Source organism: Habropoda laboriosa, unplaced genomic scaffold (genome assembly GCF_001263275.1).
Source record: "Habropoda laboriosa isolate 0110345459 unplaced genomic scaffold, ASM126327v1 scaffold5, whole genome shotgun sequence".
Lineage (NCBI taxonomy): Eukaryota > Metazoa > Arthropoda > Insecta > Hymenoptera > Apidae > Habropoda > Habropoda laboriosa.
Genome location: NW_017100161.1, coordinates 2807390 through 2827617, shown reverse-complemented (window position 1 = coordinate 2827617; position 20228 = coordinate 2807390). Strand labels below are relative to the sequence as shown.

At 41.0% G+C, this 20228-nt stretch overlaps 1 protein-coding gene across 8 annotated transcripts in view; it reads left to right on the top strand.

Moving 5' to 3' along the window:
- Positions 1-20228, top strand: part of LOC108578424 (calcium/calmodulin-dependent protein kinase type II alpha chain) — a 163393-nt gene that overhangs the window by 55281 nt on the left and 87884 nt on the right. For all 8 annotated transcript variants that reach the window (XM_017941755.1, XM_017941752.1, XM_017941753.1 and 5 more), the window contains exon 2: positions 5448-5542. In XM_017941755.1, coding sequence (XP_017797244.1) covers positions 5448-5542 — 95 coding nt within the window. The remainder of the gene's footprint in view (positions 1-5447; positions 5543-20228) is intronic.

Below are 20228 nucleotides of genomic sequence, written 5' to 3'. Positions count from 1 at the left end.
CCCCCCCCCCCGCCACAACCCTTCGTCGTCCCTCCGCCTTTTTTCACTCCTTATTCATTCCCATTCCCTCGATAAAACTTATCCTCTTTTTATTCCACGCTGCACAGTTTGTGGCCACGTGACAGATACTCGTTAAAGACACCGACGTGCTCGGCGACGAGGGAAGCGAGGAGAAGGAGCGAAAGAGGAGGAAACGGCGCTTGGTGGAAAGAGGGAAATGAAATGGAAATGTATCGCGATGAAACGCAACCTGAACAAATCCTCTCTGAATGCTGGAATTCTATCTTTGAGCCGTGGAAACGAGTTGCAGCTTCTTCGAGTTTCAATTTTCTTGGATTCTCTAACGTCCTTTGGCCGTTCCATCCGCCCTCGAATCTGATTTTCCACGGCATAATAGAATATTTCTGAATCCCCCCCTCTCACCTCGAAGGAATCTGCATTCTGAATTCACGCGACGCGGTGAATCAATCTATCTTTCAGAGCTTTCGTCGTTTTGAGACCGCGTGTTGCGATGGATTTTAGTTCTGAAGGATGAGACACGTTGCCGGAAATTCGTTGTATACGTCAGATCGAAGGAGAATCTTCGTTGGTCGGGTTCTTTTTTCAATAAATTGCAAAGGTGAGTCGACGTTGTAGATGCGCGTTTTGGCGAATTGAACGGCGAAGATTGATCGTGAAGTGCGATTTCGTTGGATCGTTTCGACGAGCGCTATTAAACGTGATCGTTTGATGGGTTCGGCCAAGTGCCCCCGAGGTTTGCTACATAAATTTCTACGAGGAAACGGTGAAATCACCGTCGGAGTTGATCAGATGGACGCCATTAGGGAGATTCGAGGTGGTAGCGTGGATCTAGCGAGGATCGATATAGTGTCGCTCTCGTGAGCGTCGTTTGGCTTTCAGATTTATTCATTTCACGGTTCCTGAGGAAAGTATGGAGAACGGTGAAGTTGGGATCGGGTTTGTGACTTCGTCACGAGGGAGAATTTTTTAGGAATTATTCTAGGAACGGTGGAATCGATTAATTTTATTTTCGGTCTGTCTCTGGAAATTAATAAAGGAAGATGTAGATGTTGTAGATAATTTATTGTTGCAGAAAATGTAGAAGATGAGTAGCGAAGGATTTTTTGGTTATACAGTGAGTATATTCTGTATGGAAGTCGTGAGACAGTTGGATTTAGGGTAGGAATAAATTCGTGTTATAGTTGGGATGTTATGCTAACATTTACTTGTCGCTTACATTATAAGGGAAGTGAAATTATGCTGTATTTCTAAGGTCTTACTAAATTCTACCGCGATGAACGTGTTCTTCAAACCTACCGGGTGGCCAGTAAGTCAGGTACAGCAATGTGCCCTACCTCTTATGACTGTTTGCTCTTCTAGTTCCTTTATTTTATCAAAAATTGCAGCAAATGTTACTCATTCCCCATTAAAAGATAAAAAAATCTCATTTCGTGTACCTTAAACACCTCTGCTTTAAAAAATACTCTTCTAAAAGATTTAGCAGATCCAAGTTACCTCTGAGCTACATAAACCTAAATAATTCCAAAGCATTTAATTATATACCTTCATTGTTTAAAATAATACTTTACTCTCTATTTTAAAAAATTTTCTTCTACAAGATGTATCAAAGTCAAATCTCCTCTGAAATATTGCCAATAGGTACAAGTACCTTTGCTTACACAACTATTCTCAGCAAAAAGAAGGTATACTCCAAACACTTCTACCTTAAAAAATCCTCTGTCAAAACCTTCAACAGAGGGGCAAGTTTCCCCTAAAATACATAAATCCAAATACCCCTAAACCATTTAACTATCTACACACACACGTACCCGACCATACCTGGTGAAAAAAAAAGAAGATCCCTTGGTTACCTCTAAACACTTGCACCTTAAAAAAGTTCCCCGCTAAAAGCTCTAACAGAGAAGCAAGTTTCTCCCGCCTGTCGTCTGAAGCAGCGACAACCCCGAAACTTTTGCTCGACATCGAAGTAACGAACAGCATAGGCAATGTTCCCTAGTCGAAGGATCGTGCGATAATCCGGCGGGCGCGCACGTGATCCAGGTGGATCGTGCAGGTCCGTTGGCAATCTCCGGTAATGATCAGTCTCCATGGTGACCTGGCGGTAGATTTTAGTAGAGAAGGGTGAAGGGGGGCACGCCTCGCCCTTTTTCCTTGAAGACCGACTGGCGTTGGCCGGCCGGAGCGCAGGAGCCGAGCGCCGCGGCGCTGCCGTTGCAACCACGCCGACGCCTGCAGGATGAAACATTAAAGTTGCGTTTGCGCCGATGCGGCCTGCCTTGAACTACTTCAAGGAAGGATACAGCAGGCCTCCCGCACAAAATGTGTGTGCACTGCTTGACCTTTCGTCCTGCTGTCGTTTCAACCTTTTCCTACTCTTTCTTCCCTTTTTTCTGCTGCTTCTTCGTTTTGTTTTTTTTTTTTCTTGGGCTTCTTTCTTCAACGCTGAGCTGGGGATGATGGACGATATTTACCCGCGGCGTTTATTATTGGACGCGGGACAGGGTTGCTGACCTAGCAGGTTTAGCTTACTCTGATTTGAATATGGATTTTTTGGGAAATGGCATTTTTGGAGCAGGTGTTTGACACTTTTGGTGTGCGTTGAATTAGATTTGAGAGGAAAAGGTGATTGATTAGTTGAATACTGACCTATGAAATCCGTGAAAAAGTATAAAAAGTGATATTTTCGAAGTTAGATCACTGTCAACGCCAATCCATGTCAGTGATACGACTTGGTACAATTTAAGTTTCTTCCTAACCCAGCAGGAACTCTGCATTTAAATTCTTCCGAATATAATTATTTAACAGCGTTATTTAAAAAAAAGAAAGCGAGATAATTTCCAATTTTTCTGGACGATCAAGTTAGGTCCACTTTGCGCTCGCGCTCTTTGAGCGCCGAACGCGTTAACGAGGGGATTATTTGTGACGCAGGATAATTAGGGGAGGCAAATATTTGGCTAATCTAAAGACGTCGCCAGGGACCTGGTGAGAAGGAGTTTCACCGAGAATGCAAAGGTTCGAATGTACGGCGGAGATTGTACGTATAGATTTGAGTAAAGTGGCAAGGCGAAGATTTATCGTGGAGATGCAGGGAATGCAAGGTTCTGGGGATTATTGGGGGTACATAGATTTGAGTATCGTTGGGAATGTAAGGATTTATGTATCACGGGGATGAAATATTTGGGTACCACGAGAGGACGCAGGGGATGCCTAGATTTAAGTATTACGGGTAACGAAGAGATTAAGTATCGCGGAGATGCAGGTATTCGAGTGTCGTGGGATGCTGGGGTTGGTAGAATAGATTTGATTTCACGGGGGGATGTGGGGACCTGAGAAATTTGAATATCGGAGAAGTGTCGCGTAGAGTGTTAATTATAAATAGTAGTAACTTAGAAATCTTTCAGAAGTAGGTGCATGATTTTAGAATTTATATTTTCAACGTAATTTCTGAAATTGGAGGATTTTAAAAATTTGTTGTTGTTACGGAACGGGCGGTAACGGTTGAGATCGCCTTCGTTTCGGGTTGGTTAAAGGCGTAAAATTTCTAGGTGTATTGTTTTAGACTATCTGTCGACCTTGTGCGGGTACATCGGTTTTATACTAGTTTTGGCACCTTGCTTCCGACCAATCAATGGTGAGGAAAAGGGCCTGGAGTCGAGCGTCGCTTCATGGGTTTTTCCCAACTTCGCCTCCTTCCTACCTGTGACGGTTGCTTGGCGTTTTTGGTTTATAATTATAAAGGTGTTTGCTAATGATAATAATAATGTTATAACAGTATCTAATTACAATAATGTTAACAATAATATAATAATAGTATCTAATAACAATGTGTGGGGGAAAGGCAGTGGGTTCGTGAGATTTGTATCAGCTAGAAACTTTTCACGTCGTAATTTATTTTACCTGAATTTTCATCGAACACAGTATGGGAAATGTAATTGCATTGATTTTTATGTGAAAAGATCGAGTGTCGACCTTTTTCTCCACCCTCGTCGATCTCTTAAAAATGAGTGTTCAAACTTGTTATTATCTTTAAGATTATTTTCACCCTTTAATACTAAATTATAAAATTCATCCTGTTAAATAAGTGAATAAATCAGCGCACTATTCCAAGAAATTATCAACGTAATTACTTAACTCCGCTTCCACGAAACGTAATCGAAACCGTTGAAGGAATCGATGCATAACAAATCACCCAATTACCACATTAGCGACGATTCACCATAAAGATGGACGATTTCGCGATTCCCGTCACGGCAGGATCGCAATTTTTCCGGTTAAGCGGACCCTGAATTCTCCCAGTCAATTACAGTCGAGTCTCGATGCCTTCTTCCTCCTATTCACCCGACGAAAAGCGTGGATTTTTCGACACGAAACATTCGTCAAGTTGTTAACGCACATTCAACCCTTCTTTACTGCTTCATTTTTCTTCTTCTGTCTATTCGCGAATCCGTTGAACGGTCGACGTTCGTTAGGGTGATCGAAAACGATGGAAAATCGACGAGGATAAATAATGCCCGGTGGAGTAATAACGAGACCGGAAGTTCAATTCCTTTCGCTCGCTAATTGCATCGAAGAAGATCTAGGTCACCCTTCGCCCACGCTAGCTTCTTCTTTTCTTCCGTCATCCGATTATCCAAAGACAAAGGGCACGGTCTCGAGACGAAACAATTGCGTTGGTGAAGCCGACCCTCGAGCTTCCATCGTCCCGCTCGATTTCGCGTGGATCCCTCGAATTTGTCGAGTGTGTGCGCGCAATAAAGCGACGAATGCTCCGGTGGACCCTGAGGACTCTCTAGATCATCGCGAACATTCTTTGCATAATTTTCCAATATTTTTCTAATTTTCTAATATTTTCATTTTAATTTCGACTATTCTTTTAAACGATATCTCGCCTTTTTCATTCGAGAAATTTATACTTTTACGATAGAAATCTCCAGGAACTAAGATTTTTCAAAGTTTCTTCAATTTTCACTACAGTTCTCCATTTTTTCGCCAATCCCCGACGATAAACACTTTCAGTTTCACTTCAATCCTCAACTTCCACCATCCTCCAACACTTCTAATGAAATTGGAAACCTCCAGCACTCTCCCAAATAGTCCAATTAATCCAGATTTCCCGCACTTACACCGACGGACAGTCGTTCCAAACACTTTCCGTCAGTGAAATCCGCTGCCACGGTTTTGCCCAATTTTCCACATATATTCCACCGCGTAGGTAACTGAGAAAGTTCCTACGCTATACGTTACCCAGCCAGTCGTTTAAGAGGCCAAAACGTGTACGTTTCGTGGCAACGAAACTTCTCTGTACATTCCTCTCCCCGTTAGCAGATTACATATACCCCTTTTCGTCGCTATCTCGAAAATTTCCTACCTGATACTTTTTTCTCCGCAACGTTTTAACACCAGTCCTGTTTCTCGATCTGTTTCAGAGGTGCCTTCTCGGTGGTGAGACGATGCGTTCAGAAGAGCACCGGCATCGAGTTCGCGGCGAAAATCATAAACACGAAAAAGCTCACGTCCAGAGGTAAGTTCTCGCCTAAATAGAACGGGTACTATCGGGGGAAACGCGAATCGATAATTAACAAGGAATATCACCGAACGAGAGTTTCGCGGGAGTTAGCTCGATACAAAGGCATTAGCATTTAAAATACTTAGCGCTGTTAGCGGAAACGACTACGCTCTCGAATCGGGGCTACATTACTATGAAAATGGCCTCTCTCCCTACACTTGGGAAAGTTTCGCGGAAAAATCCGAGACGCCGAGAAGTTTCGCGACGTCGTCGTTGATTGTCGGCTAGGTTCCCGTGAATAGTTCATTAATGCGCGGCGTAAACGAAAGAGTAGAGCGTATTTTCTAGAGTAAAGTTTCGATTTTGTTATACGGAGAGGCGTAATTTCTTCTCGCGTTATTCTTCGATTTGTCGGTTTTTTTAATTGTGAGTTATGGGATTGGATAGTGTGAATGTTTAATCGATACTTATCGAGGTTGCATTCTTGCTTGGTTTGAAATGGAGGAACTTTTTAATAATTGAGGTTTCTCTGTGATTTAGGGATCGAAATGATCGACGAGATTAAGAGCATCGAAGAGTGATCATTTATGCTGAATTTAGAATTGATAATTCTCGTCAGAATATTGATAATTACGAATGTTTATAATAATTTTGGCGATCGTAAAGTTGCGCGGGTAAATTTGAATTCCTTAAACCTGATCCATTTTGGTTCTCCATTTAATTTCTTCGAATTAAACCTAGCTCTAAATCTTCAATAAATTCAATGGAACGACGAATAGCCACTATCCAAACGAAATACTAAAAAACTTACACGCCCAGATGCTCCGCAGAAGTGAAAAAAAATTGAAAACCCACGTTGAAACGACAATTAAAACAAAGTCGAACGGACGAAAGAATAAAAAGAGGATGCAATTACAACCCGGGTTTCGAAAAGGACTCTCAGCAGTAAAAACAATAGAAAGACGAGAAAACAAAAAACAAAAAAAAAAAGAAAGCTCTCGAAAAAACAGCGAAATAAAGTTTAAAAAACACGAGGCAATAAAAGGAAAAGGACAAGGGGTTCTGAAGAAGATTAAAAAACAAGCAACAAGAGGTAAAGTAGAAGTTTAAAAAAGAAAAGTGGTAAAAAGAAGAACCTACGCTCTGTGTAAATGAGTATTATAAAAACGGGGTCAGAAGCAAAAGAGATAAAAAGAGAGAAGATTGAACGATGTCGCTCGAACTTCAACATGGTTCTTCTGCCACGTGACGTGCACCCCAGGGTCATCTTCACCCAAAGAATATCCAAGCAATTTTCCAACGAAAACGGAAAAAAAAGACACAATTATTCTAAAATTCTATTCTCAACTGAAATCTCACGTCGAACTTTCTCAAACGCTCTTCTGAAACATTTCTTCATCCAACGATCCTCTGTACTCTTTCTCCATCTCCAGATACACTTCTCTCGATTCATCCACATCCTGATTATCTCTCGATCTGAAAGCACTGTTCTCGGCGATTAGACACGGAGCCGCGGAAAGAGAGTTCTGCTCTTCTCTCTCTACACACGAAGAGATTTAACGTCTAAAAACAACGAGCGACGCCGTTGTCAGGCTGCCAACATTCCATCGCGACCAACAGTTACCAGTGCCGTACAAGTCGTGGATCCTGAGGACGTTTGTTAGCGGGTAGTCGGAGTGAACTCGGGAAGAATATTCTTCCCTTTTTTGAGAGAGGAGAGAACGTATAGAAAGACTGTCGATATTCCGACGCTGGAAGCCGGACCAACGCAACACCGTAATCGAATCAATCAAAATATCGAGCAGAAGCGATCCGATAAACGGCGCGCTGCCAGCAATTCAATTACGAGCTCGCCGAGACCGAGGCGACTCCTGTCTTTTCGAGGCGCGTGTCTCGCGGCAAGTGCAATACACGCGAATTTTGGAGTCTCTACGCGGATCAAGTTGGATTTATTGTTGACGGTGAACATCGAGGAGGATTTCGGGGGAGATATTTCGGGGGGTTTGAGGTGGACAGATGAATTTTTTGGCGCGTTGTGGGAGATTTTCTGAGAGTTTGGGAGTTTTGAATTAACAATTGTCCCCTTATTTTTAGACGTTTGTTATAATTTTCTGAGCACAGAGAAAAAGAGACGTTTTGAGTGTAAGAAGTTTCAAGGAAATTACTGTGTCTTTATCTTTGCGAATTTTCAATAATTTTCCAATCACAGAATATTAAATTCTCCCAAAACAGAGAAATTTTAAATATGAGAAAGTTCAAGGAAATTACTGTCTTTTTATCTTCGCAAATTTCTAATAATTTCCCAATCGCAGAATATTAAATTAAAAAGGAAAAATAGAAAGTGTAAATATCGGTGTGCAAAGTACCCGAATTTTCAGAGTAAATGAAATTCCTCCATCTACGACACTTCCGTCTTCAAACATAGACGCAAACATGCACGACGCGTTCGATAAATTTTCTCTAATGGAACGATAATTTTTTCGATGACTTGCTCGGATGATTAACGCCGCGGCTCGCCACATATCAAGTTCCCCGGCACGACGGTCTTTCACTCGCGCTCCTCTCCACTTCCGTGCAGCGGCCGCTGATTGATAAATTTAGTATCAAACGGCCCGCCACCCAAGCAGCCTGTATCATAAGCTTTATTGTCGCTATCAATCGATTCGCTGGCAACGGTCCTAATGTACGTTCTCGTGACTCATCATCGCCGTCTCGCCCATGTTTCGCGGCACCGTGCAAACCTGTCTTGCGGAAAAACCGTCTCTGATTCACGGGGAAACATTTATCGATACGATACCGTCGATGGAGCTTTCCTATTGGAAGACAAACCGCGTTCTTCCTTTGTTAGACGAATTTATGGGAAACGAAGAACTTTTTATCGATTAAATTAAGCTCGATGAAAGTTAGCGAGAATATTATGCAAATTTACTAAGAATATTATGAAAATTTTGGTGGAAGCTTTGTCACAGAGGGAATTAATTTTGGAAAGCTCGTTGATACTGTGTACTGATTTATTCTTATTTTCAGGAGAAATCGTAACTTATTCTCCGGCGACATATTTCGTGGAGCACCCTGTGTGTAGGTATCACTTGGTACAGGCTTTTTGGCGTCAACAGGTCGACAGTTTCGACGAAAAGTTCGACTGTCGCTGTTTACGTTCGATCGGGGACGGTAATCGAGCTTTAGAATCCGGACGACGAGCGGAATTTTCGAGGGTCGCGCGTAGAATGCCGGGGCAAGAATCCATTCGCCAGGGTAAAAACCAAAGAGGAGTAAAAAGCTGTCGATTCACTTTAACTTTGCTCGTTTGATGTCGTGATTTAAACCGCAGGACATTTTTCCATTTTTCTTCCCTGCGAATTCGAAGGAAATTTACCAACGTTTCGTGGAATGTCTGAGAAAGGGTTAAGACGTAAGTTCCTTTGATAAATCCTTCTAAAGATCGTCGTCTCTCTCTTTGGATCGCGTTCAGGCCAAATTTTGAGAATTCCTACTCATTAACAACCAAAAACAAAAATTTAAGAAGATTTCGTGGAATACCGAAGGAGAAGAATTGAAAGAAAGGGTTGAAGTGAAGAAAGATGGAAGCTCCTTTGTCATTTCGTCTTCAGTTACGCTAAATTTTGAGAATTTTTATTCATCGCTAAATCAAAGAAGGTAAATTTACGAAAATTTCGTTGGAATATCCGAGAAGAAGAATAGGACGAGAGGGTTGAAACGAAGAAAGGTAGAAGTTCTTTTCTCATTTTGACTTGAGATCGCACTTCGCTAAATTTTCAAGCTTTCTCTTCATTACTAAACCAAAGAAGGTAAATTTGCGAAAATTTCACGGAATATCCGAGGAGAAGCGAAGGAAGGTAGAAGTTCTCGAGGGAATGGTCGGGTGGATCGTGACTTCGTCTTAAGATCGCGATGCGTTTTCAGCGTCCGCGAGCGTCACCGAGATAAGAAGATTGACGTCACAGGGTTCTCTGGGCGTCGAGCTCTTTTCAATGGAATCTTACCGGCCGGCCAAAGCGACAAATTCTTTCGTGGATTGAACTCGGTGAAATTGCATCTCGCTCGCGATAACAGGATTGACGTCATCGGGTCGCGGGACTCTGGTTACGGAGATTATGAATTCATAACTTGAACCTGCCTGCGAAGGTGAAAAAAATCTCGGGATAATGCGTTTGTTTAATAAACGAATCGCGAGTTGGAGAAACGTCAGCGGATAAAAGTTTATTTAGGATTTTCGAGAGGTTGAAGTTTCTTGGATCGGGGGAAAATGGGAATTAGGTTTGTGCGATTAATGGATGGACGAAAATTGGTGAAAATTAGAAATTAGTATTAATATCTCCTTGATTGTCAATCTGAGAATGAAACGTTAGAGGACTTTTTCGTTCAGGATTATTTCTAGAATTTTTATGAAAAATCTTAGTTCACTCTATGTACCCTAGGCTTTTATTTAAATTGAAGAGTTTCGTGTGTCTTTGCACTGTCGTTCAATTACTTACGTCGTTGATAATTTTCAAAAAATTTCAAGGATTCACAGATAATCCCTAGAATTTTAATAGAAAATCTTTCTTCACCCTGTGTCCTCCAAATTTTTATTCAAATTTAAGACTTTCGTACGTTCGTCTACAATTTCAAAAAAATTTGGTCAATTATTAATTTTCCAAAAAATTGCAACGATTTCATCAATGGTCGATGCATTTGTCGCAAGACGAATCGACGTGCACTCTAAGCTTGATATTTATAGGCAGCATAATCTAGGTACGTGTTTGCGGAGGGAAAAGTTGGTTGCAGAGAAAGTAGGAAAAGAGAAATTTCGCCGGTGTTTCTATTGGCACGATGGAGGCTGGCCTGTCGGTAGTTTTGACGTAACCGAACGCGTTACAAATGGCCAAGCTTTAACAACGTACGCAAACGAAGAGGGTAGCTTAAAAGATGCCGGCAATGGGAACGCGCCGCGCCGGTAGGTTTGTTTCTCTTGCAGACACTCGTGGTGGTTACCATCGCCCCCATTTCCATGCCTATTTCACGTTTCCGCGGTTCGAACCGACGAAAATCTTTCTTCGAACCAATTTAACGATGCATCTTCGGTGGTAGATTTTCTGAGCATAGAGTTATCTTGGCTTTCTTTGGGATAAATTCCTTGCGTTCAAGTAACAACGATATTTTCATTATTTTTGAAGATTTCCTTTTGTGTGAAAAGAAGAACACGCGAATGAGTTGAAATACATCAATTGTCACAGTGATTTCTAGTGACTGGCTCTGAAATGTTTTAAGTGTGAAGTAAAATGAGAAATATTTAGCTATTGATCATTTTTATTATTCAGAATTGCATAGTAGTTGGACGTGGTACTCGAGGATGTCTGACTAGGCACCGTCCTATTCTACTTCGACGAAACAGGCGGTGCAAAAGTAGTAGGATTTCTAAGGAAATCTGCATACAATAGACACTTTCCATCTAACTTTTACAAATTCTCAGTCGTGAACTTTTTAATCTCGCATTTGATAAATTGCTTCGATTTGCGTAACAACGAACGTACCTTTTATAAACAACTTTTCCTCGTTTGCTATCCTCGAGATTCCAAGCTGAGCCAGGTTAATCGTCGATTCTCCGAATACGTTCCGTTACGTCTACGAATGAAAAATTCTCTATTCTCGTACTCGATAAAAGAGAAAAGAAGACATCATTTCTAATCTCAAACGCATATGAAAACTCTCTTCTTCATCTAAAACAGTGAAAAACACATTTTTCTAATCTTTCAAGTGAACGATTTCAATATTCAACCTCACAAAACTCTCTCGCACAAAATAATTGCAGTTACATAAAGATCACACAGTATCTCATTTATCTTGTCATCTAAAATAATAAAAGACACGTTTTTCTAATCTCTCAGGTGAACGATTTCATTATTGAAACGCAACCCTACAAAATAACTCCAGTTACACGAAAAAAAATCGCCGAGCACTCCTCACAAATCCGATTTCTCTAATCTCTCAACCGAGCGATTTCAATATTCAACCACCGAATCCTCTCTGAGCTAGAAAATAATTCCCGTCACCGTCTCACACGTAGACGATAAAAAAAAGGCACACAGTATCTCACTTATTCCCTCACCTAATAGAATTTCCCTCGATCAGAAACGTGCCTCGACTTCTTCACACAGCAGGAGAACACCCAGAAAAATCCTCCACATACGTACATACATATATATCCCCGACACAATGGAATTACATTCCCCCTGTGCGTGTTTCCACAATCCTCCAAGAAACCTGCCCCCCTTTCTCCACCCCTCTGACAGACACGTTTCCTTCGGTTCCATTTCCGGCGGCGGCCACGCACACACAATTTCGCGGCGTTACGGAGGGAGAGAAACTATTTCGAGTTGGAGAATTAATTCGCTGCATCGAGGGTGGGTGGAGAACCGGATGCTTCTATCTTTGGCCGGCAGTTCCACTTTTCCTCCGCAGAGGCGAAAGGTAACGAGGGGGAAAAAAAAGGTTGCAGTAGGCAGGGAAGATGAGCGACTCTCTCCTTCACCTCTCGACCATCCTCTCTCTCTCTCTTTCTCTGTGTACGTTTCTCTGGTTGCTAGCAAGAGAGAGAGAGATGGTAGGCTGCACCCTCTCTTCGTCGACCTTGCTCCAGTAACCTCTTGACCTACCGCCACGGCCGTCGTTCAACCGCATGTTTCTGAAACGAATAAAGCATGGACGATTCGGTGTGGCCGCGTATCGAGGCTCACTTTGAATCTGCTGGACGATCGGGTGGACGCGGAGGAAATTAGGGAAGAGGAAGTGCTATGGTGAGACGTTCTGCTTCAACGTATCAGAAATCGATTTTTTTCTTTTTCTCCTTTTTTTCGATTAATTGGAAACGAAGGTCCTGAAATGTTGCAGAATTCGGAGAAATAAGGGGGTTGAAACTTTAACCTTGTTTCTCTTGAAAACGTGTTTTTTAAGGTGAAGTGGAAATTTAGTCGAGAGATTAATAATTTAGGCGATTTTTGCTCTAAAGATCGATGGGACTCGTGATTGATAGATGGTAATTTTAGCTTTCGGACTGGAAATAGTAAGAATTGACTTATTCTTGTAAGAAGTCTGTCAGGTGAACTCGAGAAATCTATCTCTTCCTATATTCTCGTTTATTTCCCATTTATCCCCCAAAAAGGAGCTGAATTTTCCAACAGAAATATTCTCCTTTCCAATAAATTACCAAATTTAATAATAAAATTTCGCATTCGACGTTCTCGAACGAAATTCTTTAGAATCGCGTCCGAGTATCGACTCACACGTGCGCACAATTATAACTCATTGAGAAAAATGAGGAACGTGCAAAGGGGAGGATGAAAAGCGAGGTTGAAGCGCTGATTTCCTTCAGAATCGAGTTTCTCATGGTTATTTCCCATCGTTTCCTCTCCTGATAGCTGAAAGCTATTTGAAAAGGGGGAAATATGAATGCAGTTGCCAGTCGAGGGTTTTATTAATGCAATGTCGCGTTTCCTGGAGTCGTGCTTGCGCGTGCGAGGGCGTATTGTTTTTCGCCGGGGAGATTTAGGGTGGTGGTTGGATGTGATTTATACTGATTTCAAGGGAATTCGTAGGGTAGAAACGGCGGGACGATTGGATATTGTATATTTGTGTTTCGTGCCTGGCAAAGCTGGAGTATTTTATTTAGTAGGAATAACGGGGAAATTGAAGTGGTTGAAAATTACGTTTTATTTGCGTTAATAAATGATTCTCGAGCAGGCTGAACTGAGTGAAAAATTGTGTGCTTTATGTGCTTCGCAAAGGGAGCAAGTGATTGACAAATTTTATTTTATTTGTAACGACGAAAGATTGCAATAAAAAAACCGAAAAACAAATGTTTCAATATTATCATATATGTATTTACGTGGGAAAGGCGTTACTCGCGAATGAAATTGTTTATGCACAATTACTGGAGCAATTGGCGAGGTTCGTTCTTACATTTCGTGCAATGTAGTGTAGTATCGGGGCCTCCGTACCCAAATAGGAAACTTCGAAGGGACAATAGAGAGGGAGTGGTTGAAGGTCCCGAGTTCGATTCTCGTTGGGGTCCCTCAATATTTTTTTCCGTCGGTTCCTACAAATGGGGGCTCGTCCGGGATGGAGGTATCTACGGCTACACGAAGCCAGGCGCTGTGAGATGAAAACATGTGAGAGGGTGGTTGCACGTCTCCCAAAAAGAGTTGAGAAACAGAGTTTCGGCTGAGAGTGCCACTGTGTGAGGGAGTGTACCCCAAGTGTTGAGTTGTGTTGTGTTGCATTGAGGACATTCGAGATGAGGACATTCGAGGGCGAATGTCAGTTCAGGATGGCCGAGTGTAGTATCGGGGCCTCCGTACCCAAATAGGAATCCTCGAAGGGACAATAGAGAGGGAGTGGTTAGCGTAGCGCGCAAAGCCTCGGTTTGCTAAGTCGAAGGTCCTGGGGTTCGATTCCCTCAATATTTTTCCGTCGTCAGTTCCTACATATATATATATATATTTTTTAAATTCCGAGAGTATTGCAATCAATCTGCTTTTAGCAGTTTACACGCAAATGTGTTGTGTGCTCAGGCTTTTGATGAGAGTAACACTTCATGTGCTCCTCCGTATATTGTTGGTTTATTCGATGTATAATATTAAATATTTTCAAATACCTAAAAAAATTTTAAAAATATTAAAAAATTTTTAATAGACAGTAGAATCTTTGTTTTCTGCGTTAGATCGTATTTATCACAGTTTTTCTGAATTTTACGTTGCCGTGTTGTATCGATTTGAACTTGGACGAGTGAGATTGTTGTTTTTCAATTATCGTGGAAGAATTAATTGTACAAAGAGCACAGATGGTTTATTCCAGCATGGTTGAAGAGGTCAAAAGCATAACAAGCATCAAGTTTCATCCGACATAATGCCGGCTATATTTTAAACAACACTCGCTGTTTTACGCTTGGTTTCATGTTTTACAAACATGTCTCTTACATATTCATATTTACGAGCCTCTGGTATTTTCACGCACGGCGCTCTAGTTACAGCTGCAACTTTACGGAAACACGAATAATTTGACTTTTAAACACGGAAAGAAAATTATCCGTGCTATACCTCTTTCTTTTATCCTCTTCCGCTCCTTATGGAACCAGGAATAATATGTTTTATGAACTCTTTCTTATCTGTGCAGTATTTCATACATTTTTCTCGTTTCTTCAGCTATTTTAGAAAATACTTTGCAATTTAGGTGAATTTTCACATTTTTGCAAATCATTTGCTGGTCAATTTTTATGAAAAATCGCAATTTGTGAGTTTTTTAGACAATTACTATGGAAAGCATTTTCATATTTTCACATTTTTACAAATTCTTTGCTGGAGAATTACTATGGAAAATCATTTTCAAATTTTTCTAAATTCTTTGCTGGACAATTCATATTTTTCCAAATTCTTTGCTGGACAATTCACATTTTTCCAAATTCTTTGCCGAACAATTATACTTTGGAAAATCATTTTCAAATTTTTCCAAATTTTTTCTAATCAATTACTATAGAAAATCACTTAAAAATTTTTCAAAATGTTTTCACTGGCCAATTACTATGCAAACGCATCGAAAGTTTGAAAGTTTAAGGTAAAATGATAAATTGATAATTAAAAACTAGAATATTACGGTTACTTCAACACAGATAAGGGGTTAACACAGTGATTTCACGAAAAAAGGGTTAATTCAGTCCCTTGTACAGGCAAAATTATCCCAGAAATTATCCAACGTGCAACAGAGCAGGTTATCGATCGCATTGTAAAATATGTACAAAGAAATTCCGATAGGTTAATCAAACGTAAAATAATAAAGCACGCTACCACCGTGATTTCATAAAAAAAGGGAACGATTCGAGCTTGCAAGGGCACGGAAAATTATTTTCAAGATCACTTCACGTACAAAGGAGAGGATACTGTTAATCGAACTTTAAAATAGACGTGAAAAATTTCGATAAGTAAATCTCTTAAAAGAAAAAAGAAAAAGAATATTAAACTTAAATTTAAAATTACCGATATCCCATAAAATTCACAGTTTAATAAAGAATTCCATATTTCACAAATCCACAAAACACGTACAAAATTCCCCCAAAAATACACATTCCCTTTAAACAAAAATTTCCAAGTCATTCGTTTTCGATTAATCGCTAAAAAATTAACCTTCGAAAATACCAATCCAGCGAATTTAATCCACGAAGACGAATTGTACCACGGGAAAAAGGTAGCAGGAAAATAAATTGTTCGAAATAGCGAGTATTGTTCGTACAATAACGAAAGAAGACAATGGGTCCCGGGACAACTTTCGACTGGTTGTTCAATTGCGACCGCTAAATATAGCGATATCATTCTCCTCTGATAATTAGAACTCGTTCCTCCATAGAAACTTAGAGACACTCGACTAGAAGAATGAAGATACGATTCAAAGAGAATAGTATGTAACTGGGTCAAGTTCCCCGGAGTGGACAAGGAGCTTTCTTATTCACCGTTCGTTGGAATTCAAATAGAAACAAGCGGTGGAAAAACAAGTTCGCGATTTATGAATGGGCAATTTCACGATCATCATCGGCCGTTGCACCGTTGCTGGGAGAAAACAGCGATTGCGTACGTTCTGGTGGGAGATCACTTGGAACGACGATTGCTGTGTGTCGAGAAACGTGGAAAATTGAAGAAGAGAATTGATAGTTAGGGCCGAGAGAAGGTAGAGGAACGTGTGAAAGCTGGCAGCTTCCTTGCGAAGGGATCCCTTTGAATTTCTGTCAGAAATTAGAATTTCAAATGGTCGCGCTGCAGACGAAACTACCGACAGAGAGTGCTCGATTAATTATTCCGTTGACAAGTCCGTTGTTCCCTTCTTACGCGGGACTGCTGGTCAGAGTGACCTAACGAAATCTCGTGGCTCTATTTTAGTGTGTCATACTAGGGTTAAATTGTCAGGAGATTGGTTTTATTGACAATTTTAGAGTTGAGTTCATGTTTTGTTTTTTTGTTTTTTTTGGAGGGAAGAGATTGTAATTGACCTTATTTTGGGGAAACTGGAAGAACTTGTTTGCTAAAGTAATGATTAAAACGAAGTACCTTTAGAAATTATAGCGAGAATTTTCTTGGAGTAAGTAAATATATTATTTTGAAGAATTGTGAAATATCGAGGCTTAATGTCTAACTCTTTCGTCACCGAATTGTTCTTTTTCTTCATTGTGGACCTAATTGATAAGAGCCAAATTTCTAAGGATTTTTATTAATTTTATTTCAGAAAAATGAATTAGATCAACAACCTCTTGACGCACTCATCAACAAATTAATTATGTAGTACCGGGGCCTCCACACCCAAATAGGAAACCTCGAAGGGACAATAGAGAGGGAGTGGTTGGCGTAGCGCGCAAAGCCTCGGCTTGCTAAGTCGAAGGTCCCGGGTTTGATTCCCGTTTGGGGTCCCTCGATATTTTTCCGTCGTCGGTTCCTATATATGGGGGCTCGTCCAGGATGGAGGTATCTACGGCTACACGAAGCCAGGAGGTGTGCGATGAAAACATGTTGAGGGTTGCATGTCTCCCAAAAATGCGTTGTTTCGGCTGTGTGCCACTGTGTGGGCGAGTGTGCCTGAAAGTGTTGAGTTGTGTTGCACTGAGGACATCCGAGGGCGACTGTCAGTTCAGGATGGCCGAGTGTAGTATCGGGGCCTCCGTACCCAAATAGGAAACCTCGAAGGGACAATAGAGAGGGAGTGGTTGGCGTAGCGCGCAAAGCCTCGGCTTGCTAAGCCGAAGGTCCCGGGTTCGATTCCCGTTGGGTCTCTCAATATTTTTCCCTAGGTTCCTACAATTATGTACATACAGAAACATCAGATTCTCATTTTTAACGTAGAAAATTAAAGATCACTAAACACACCTTCGATCCTTTTACCGAAAACCAAATTCACAAATCTACAAAACAGAATACAATTCACACAAGACCAACAAGACTACTCCATAAACTGTCCCATTAATTACACTCTCACCATCATCCACGAATGTTCCACGACGAACAGATCTCGGCGTATCGAGCGCTGTTCACCGTCAAGTTCATCCAGCTCAGAAAAAAGACAGCTCGTGGCCACGCGTCCCTTGTGTAACGCGAGGAAAAAATGTATGATCAGGACGCGAAATGCACCGTTCATCGATGCTCGACGCGTTCTTATCACGCCCGAGAGATCAAGGGCTCCCGGTACGATCATCGGCACTCCCCTCGCCAACTAGATCACATCATCGAGGGTGAAAGAGTTTTTGCTGACTTTCGTGACATTCGTGCTCCATTAGACTGAAAGCAGCCGGCCTTGTAACGCAAGCTTGGTCTCGTGGATCACGCAAACAAGGAAGATCCTCCTCTTATTTTTATCCACGACAACCACGTTACTCTCTCTCTCTCCCCGTAGACCGTGTAGAGTAGGTATTTTTGTGAGAAAAGAGAAGGATAGGATGTACAGGAGGAATTTGATTCATTGAAGAACGACGGGGAATTCGATTCGTTTCTGGTACCTATGGATTCTGTTTCAGAAGCCGGAAACGGGTCCCCAGGGGACTCTGAACTTGCCCACCAATCCCCTGCTATCTTCGGTCGAGATACACGGGGGGGGATTTGCGGGGAAAAGTTCCCTTGGAACGTTGAATTCGGTGTGTGGGTCTCTTCGCGGTCTGGTTATCTCGACTGATAAGTCGACGCTGAAAAAGGGATTTTCGCTGGATTTTCTGTGGTACACTTTGGTAATTCGAATGGCTTTTGCAAGTTTTAGAGGCGGGGCTCGGATGTTTGACGTTTTAGTAATGTCCCGGGGTATGAAGGATGCGTTTAGTTTATCTTGGAGATGAAGAGTTGCGATTTTTGAAGAGATTTTTTTAGCAGTTTTTGCAGTGGCCTTTTTTTAGTTTAGTAATTTCAGTGGTGTTTGATAATTTAGGGTTAGAGTCTTACAGCGATAATTTTGTAGGACAGTGTAAAAGTTGATAAATCATGTTTCCTTTGTCTTCCAAAAGCCTTTGAAACAACGACTCGAAACTTACAATACGACTCTCTAAAATATTCTCAAAGTCTCTTCTTTTACCTTGGACGAAGAATACAAAAGAATCACAATGCTGAGGTACAATTGTTCTCGCATAAATGCAATTTTCTAACAGAGTGTAAAAGTTCCTAACGCCATAAATTTTTTCTGTATTCTTGTAGCCTGTGAAAAATAAGCAGAGTTGAAATAAAACATCGTTTGGTTTGTTATTCGTGAGACGTATAAAGGGAACGAATTGTAATGTTGAAATGTGTGCGTGTAGTTTTTCAACTATAATTGGCAGGGATAGGTGCAATTTCGTGGAATAGTGTGAAAGTTGAGGGTGGTAAAGGAAGGAAGAGGAAATCTTTTCTCTGTAGGTGGCTTTGTGTACGCGACTCTTTCCGGCGAGTCGCGTGCATGTGGTCTCGTAGCCTCCGGTACGGCGCAGCCGGTAACGAGTTTAGCGCAAACAAGGGTGGCTCGTTAACCGTTCACCCGGCCTCGCCTAATCCTGGCCAAAGGCGGCGCTGTGAATCCAACACGATTTAACCCCCACACGCCATTTTGCCGGAAGAGGAGGGCGGACGCGTGATTCCTTGCGATTTTCGGGTCGTTGAAAAATAGGAAATTTCCGAATTTCGGAGAAATTTGGAGATTTGGAAATTTAGAATTTGGGAATTTGGAATTTTGGAATCTGGCATTTGGGAATTTGGAAATTTAGAATTTGGGAATTTGCAATTTGGAATTTGGGAATTTGGAATTTGGGAATTTGCAATTTAGAAATCTGGAATTTGGGAATTTGGAAATTTAGAATTTGGGAATTTGGGAAATTTGGAATATTAGAATTTGGGAATTTGCAATTTACAAATTTGGAATTAGGGAATTTGCAATTTTGAAATCTGGAATTTGAGAATTTGGAATTTGCAAATGTAGAACTAGGACACTTGCAGATTTGAAATTGTGAAATTTAGAGCTTGGACCTTTAGACTTTGGGAATTTGCAATTTTGAAACCTGGAATATGGGAATTTGATTTCAAATATATCAGCTGCAATTTTATTTTATTATTCTCAGAACACGTACATGCCGAAAAGAGGGTCGTGCAACGTCAATCGGTGTCACCACTCGAGAAATTAACTTACGACCTCGTTATTTGCTAGATCGAGTTATAATTAATATCAACTTTTTCTAAATAACTTTCACAAGATCTTCTTAATACTGAAGCACATTTATAAAACCAATATACAGTCTCTTTCACCGGATACGACACTTCTTCGTCAATCTACAAGTTCTTTGATGCTCTCTCTGCAGAACCTGTTAAATTTTAATTAAGAAAAAAACATCGCACCGCTTCTGATGAAACCAACAAATGCCATATCTAATAAAGAACACATTTTCATTTTCCACAAATTTCTGAAATTTGTAAAATTTCTACTCATGATCCCTCTTTATCACCAATTTCCCATAAAAATCTGCATCAGCACAAACATCCTTAATCCACAAATTCCTCTCAAACGAAGAAGCTCTTAGAGTCACCTCATAAATACACCCAAAATTCATTCCTTTTTCAGTAACAGACGATCTTTAAAAAAAAACCGAAAAAAAACATCTCTAATTAAAACCAACAAAGGTGTACCAGTGAATAGCTGCCTCGAAACCGGCTCGATTTGCGAG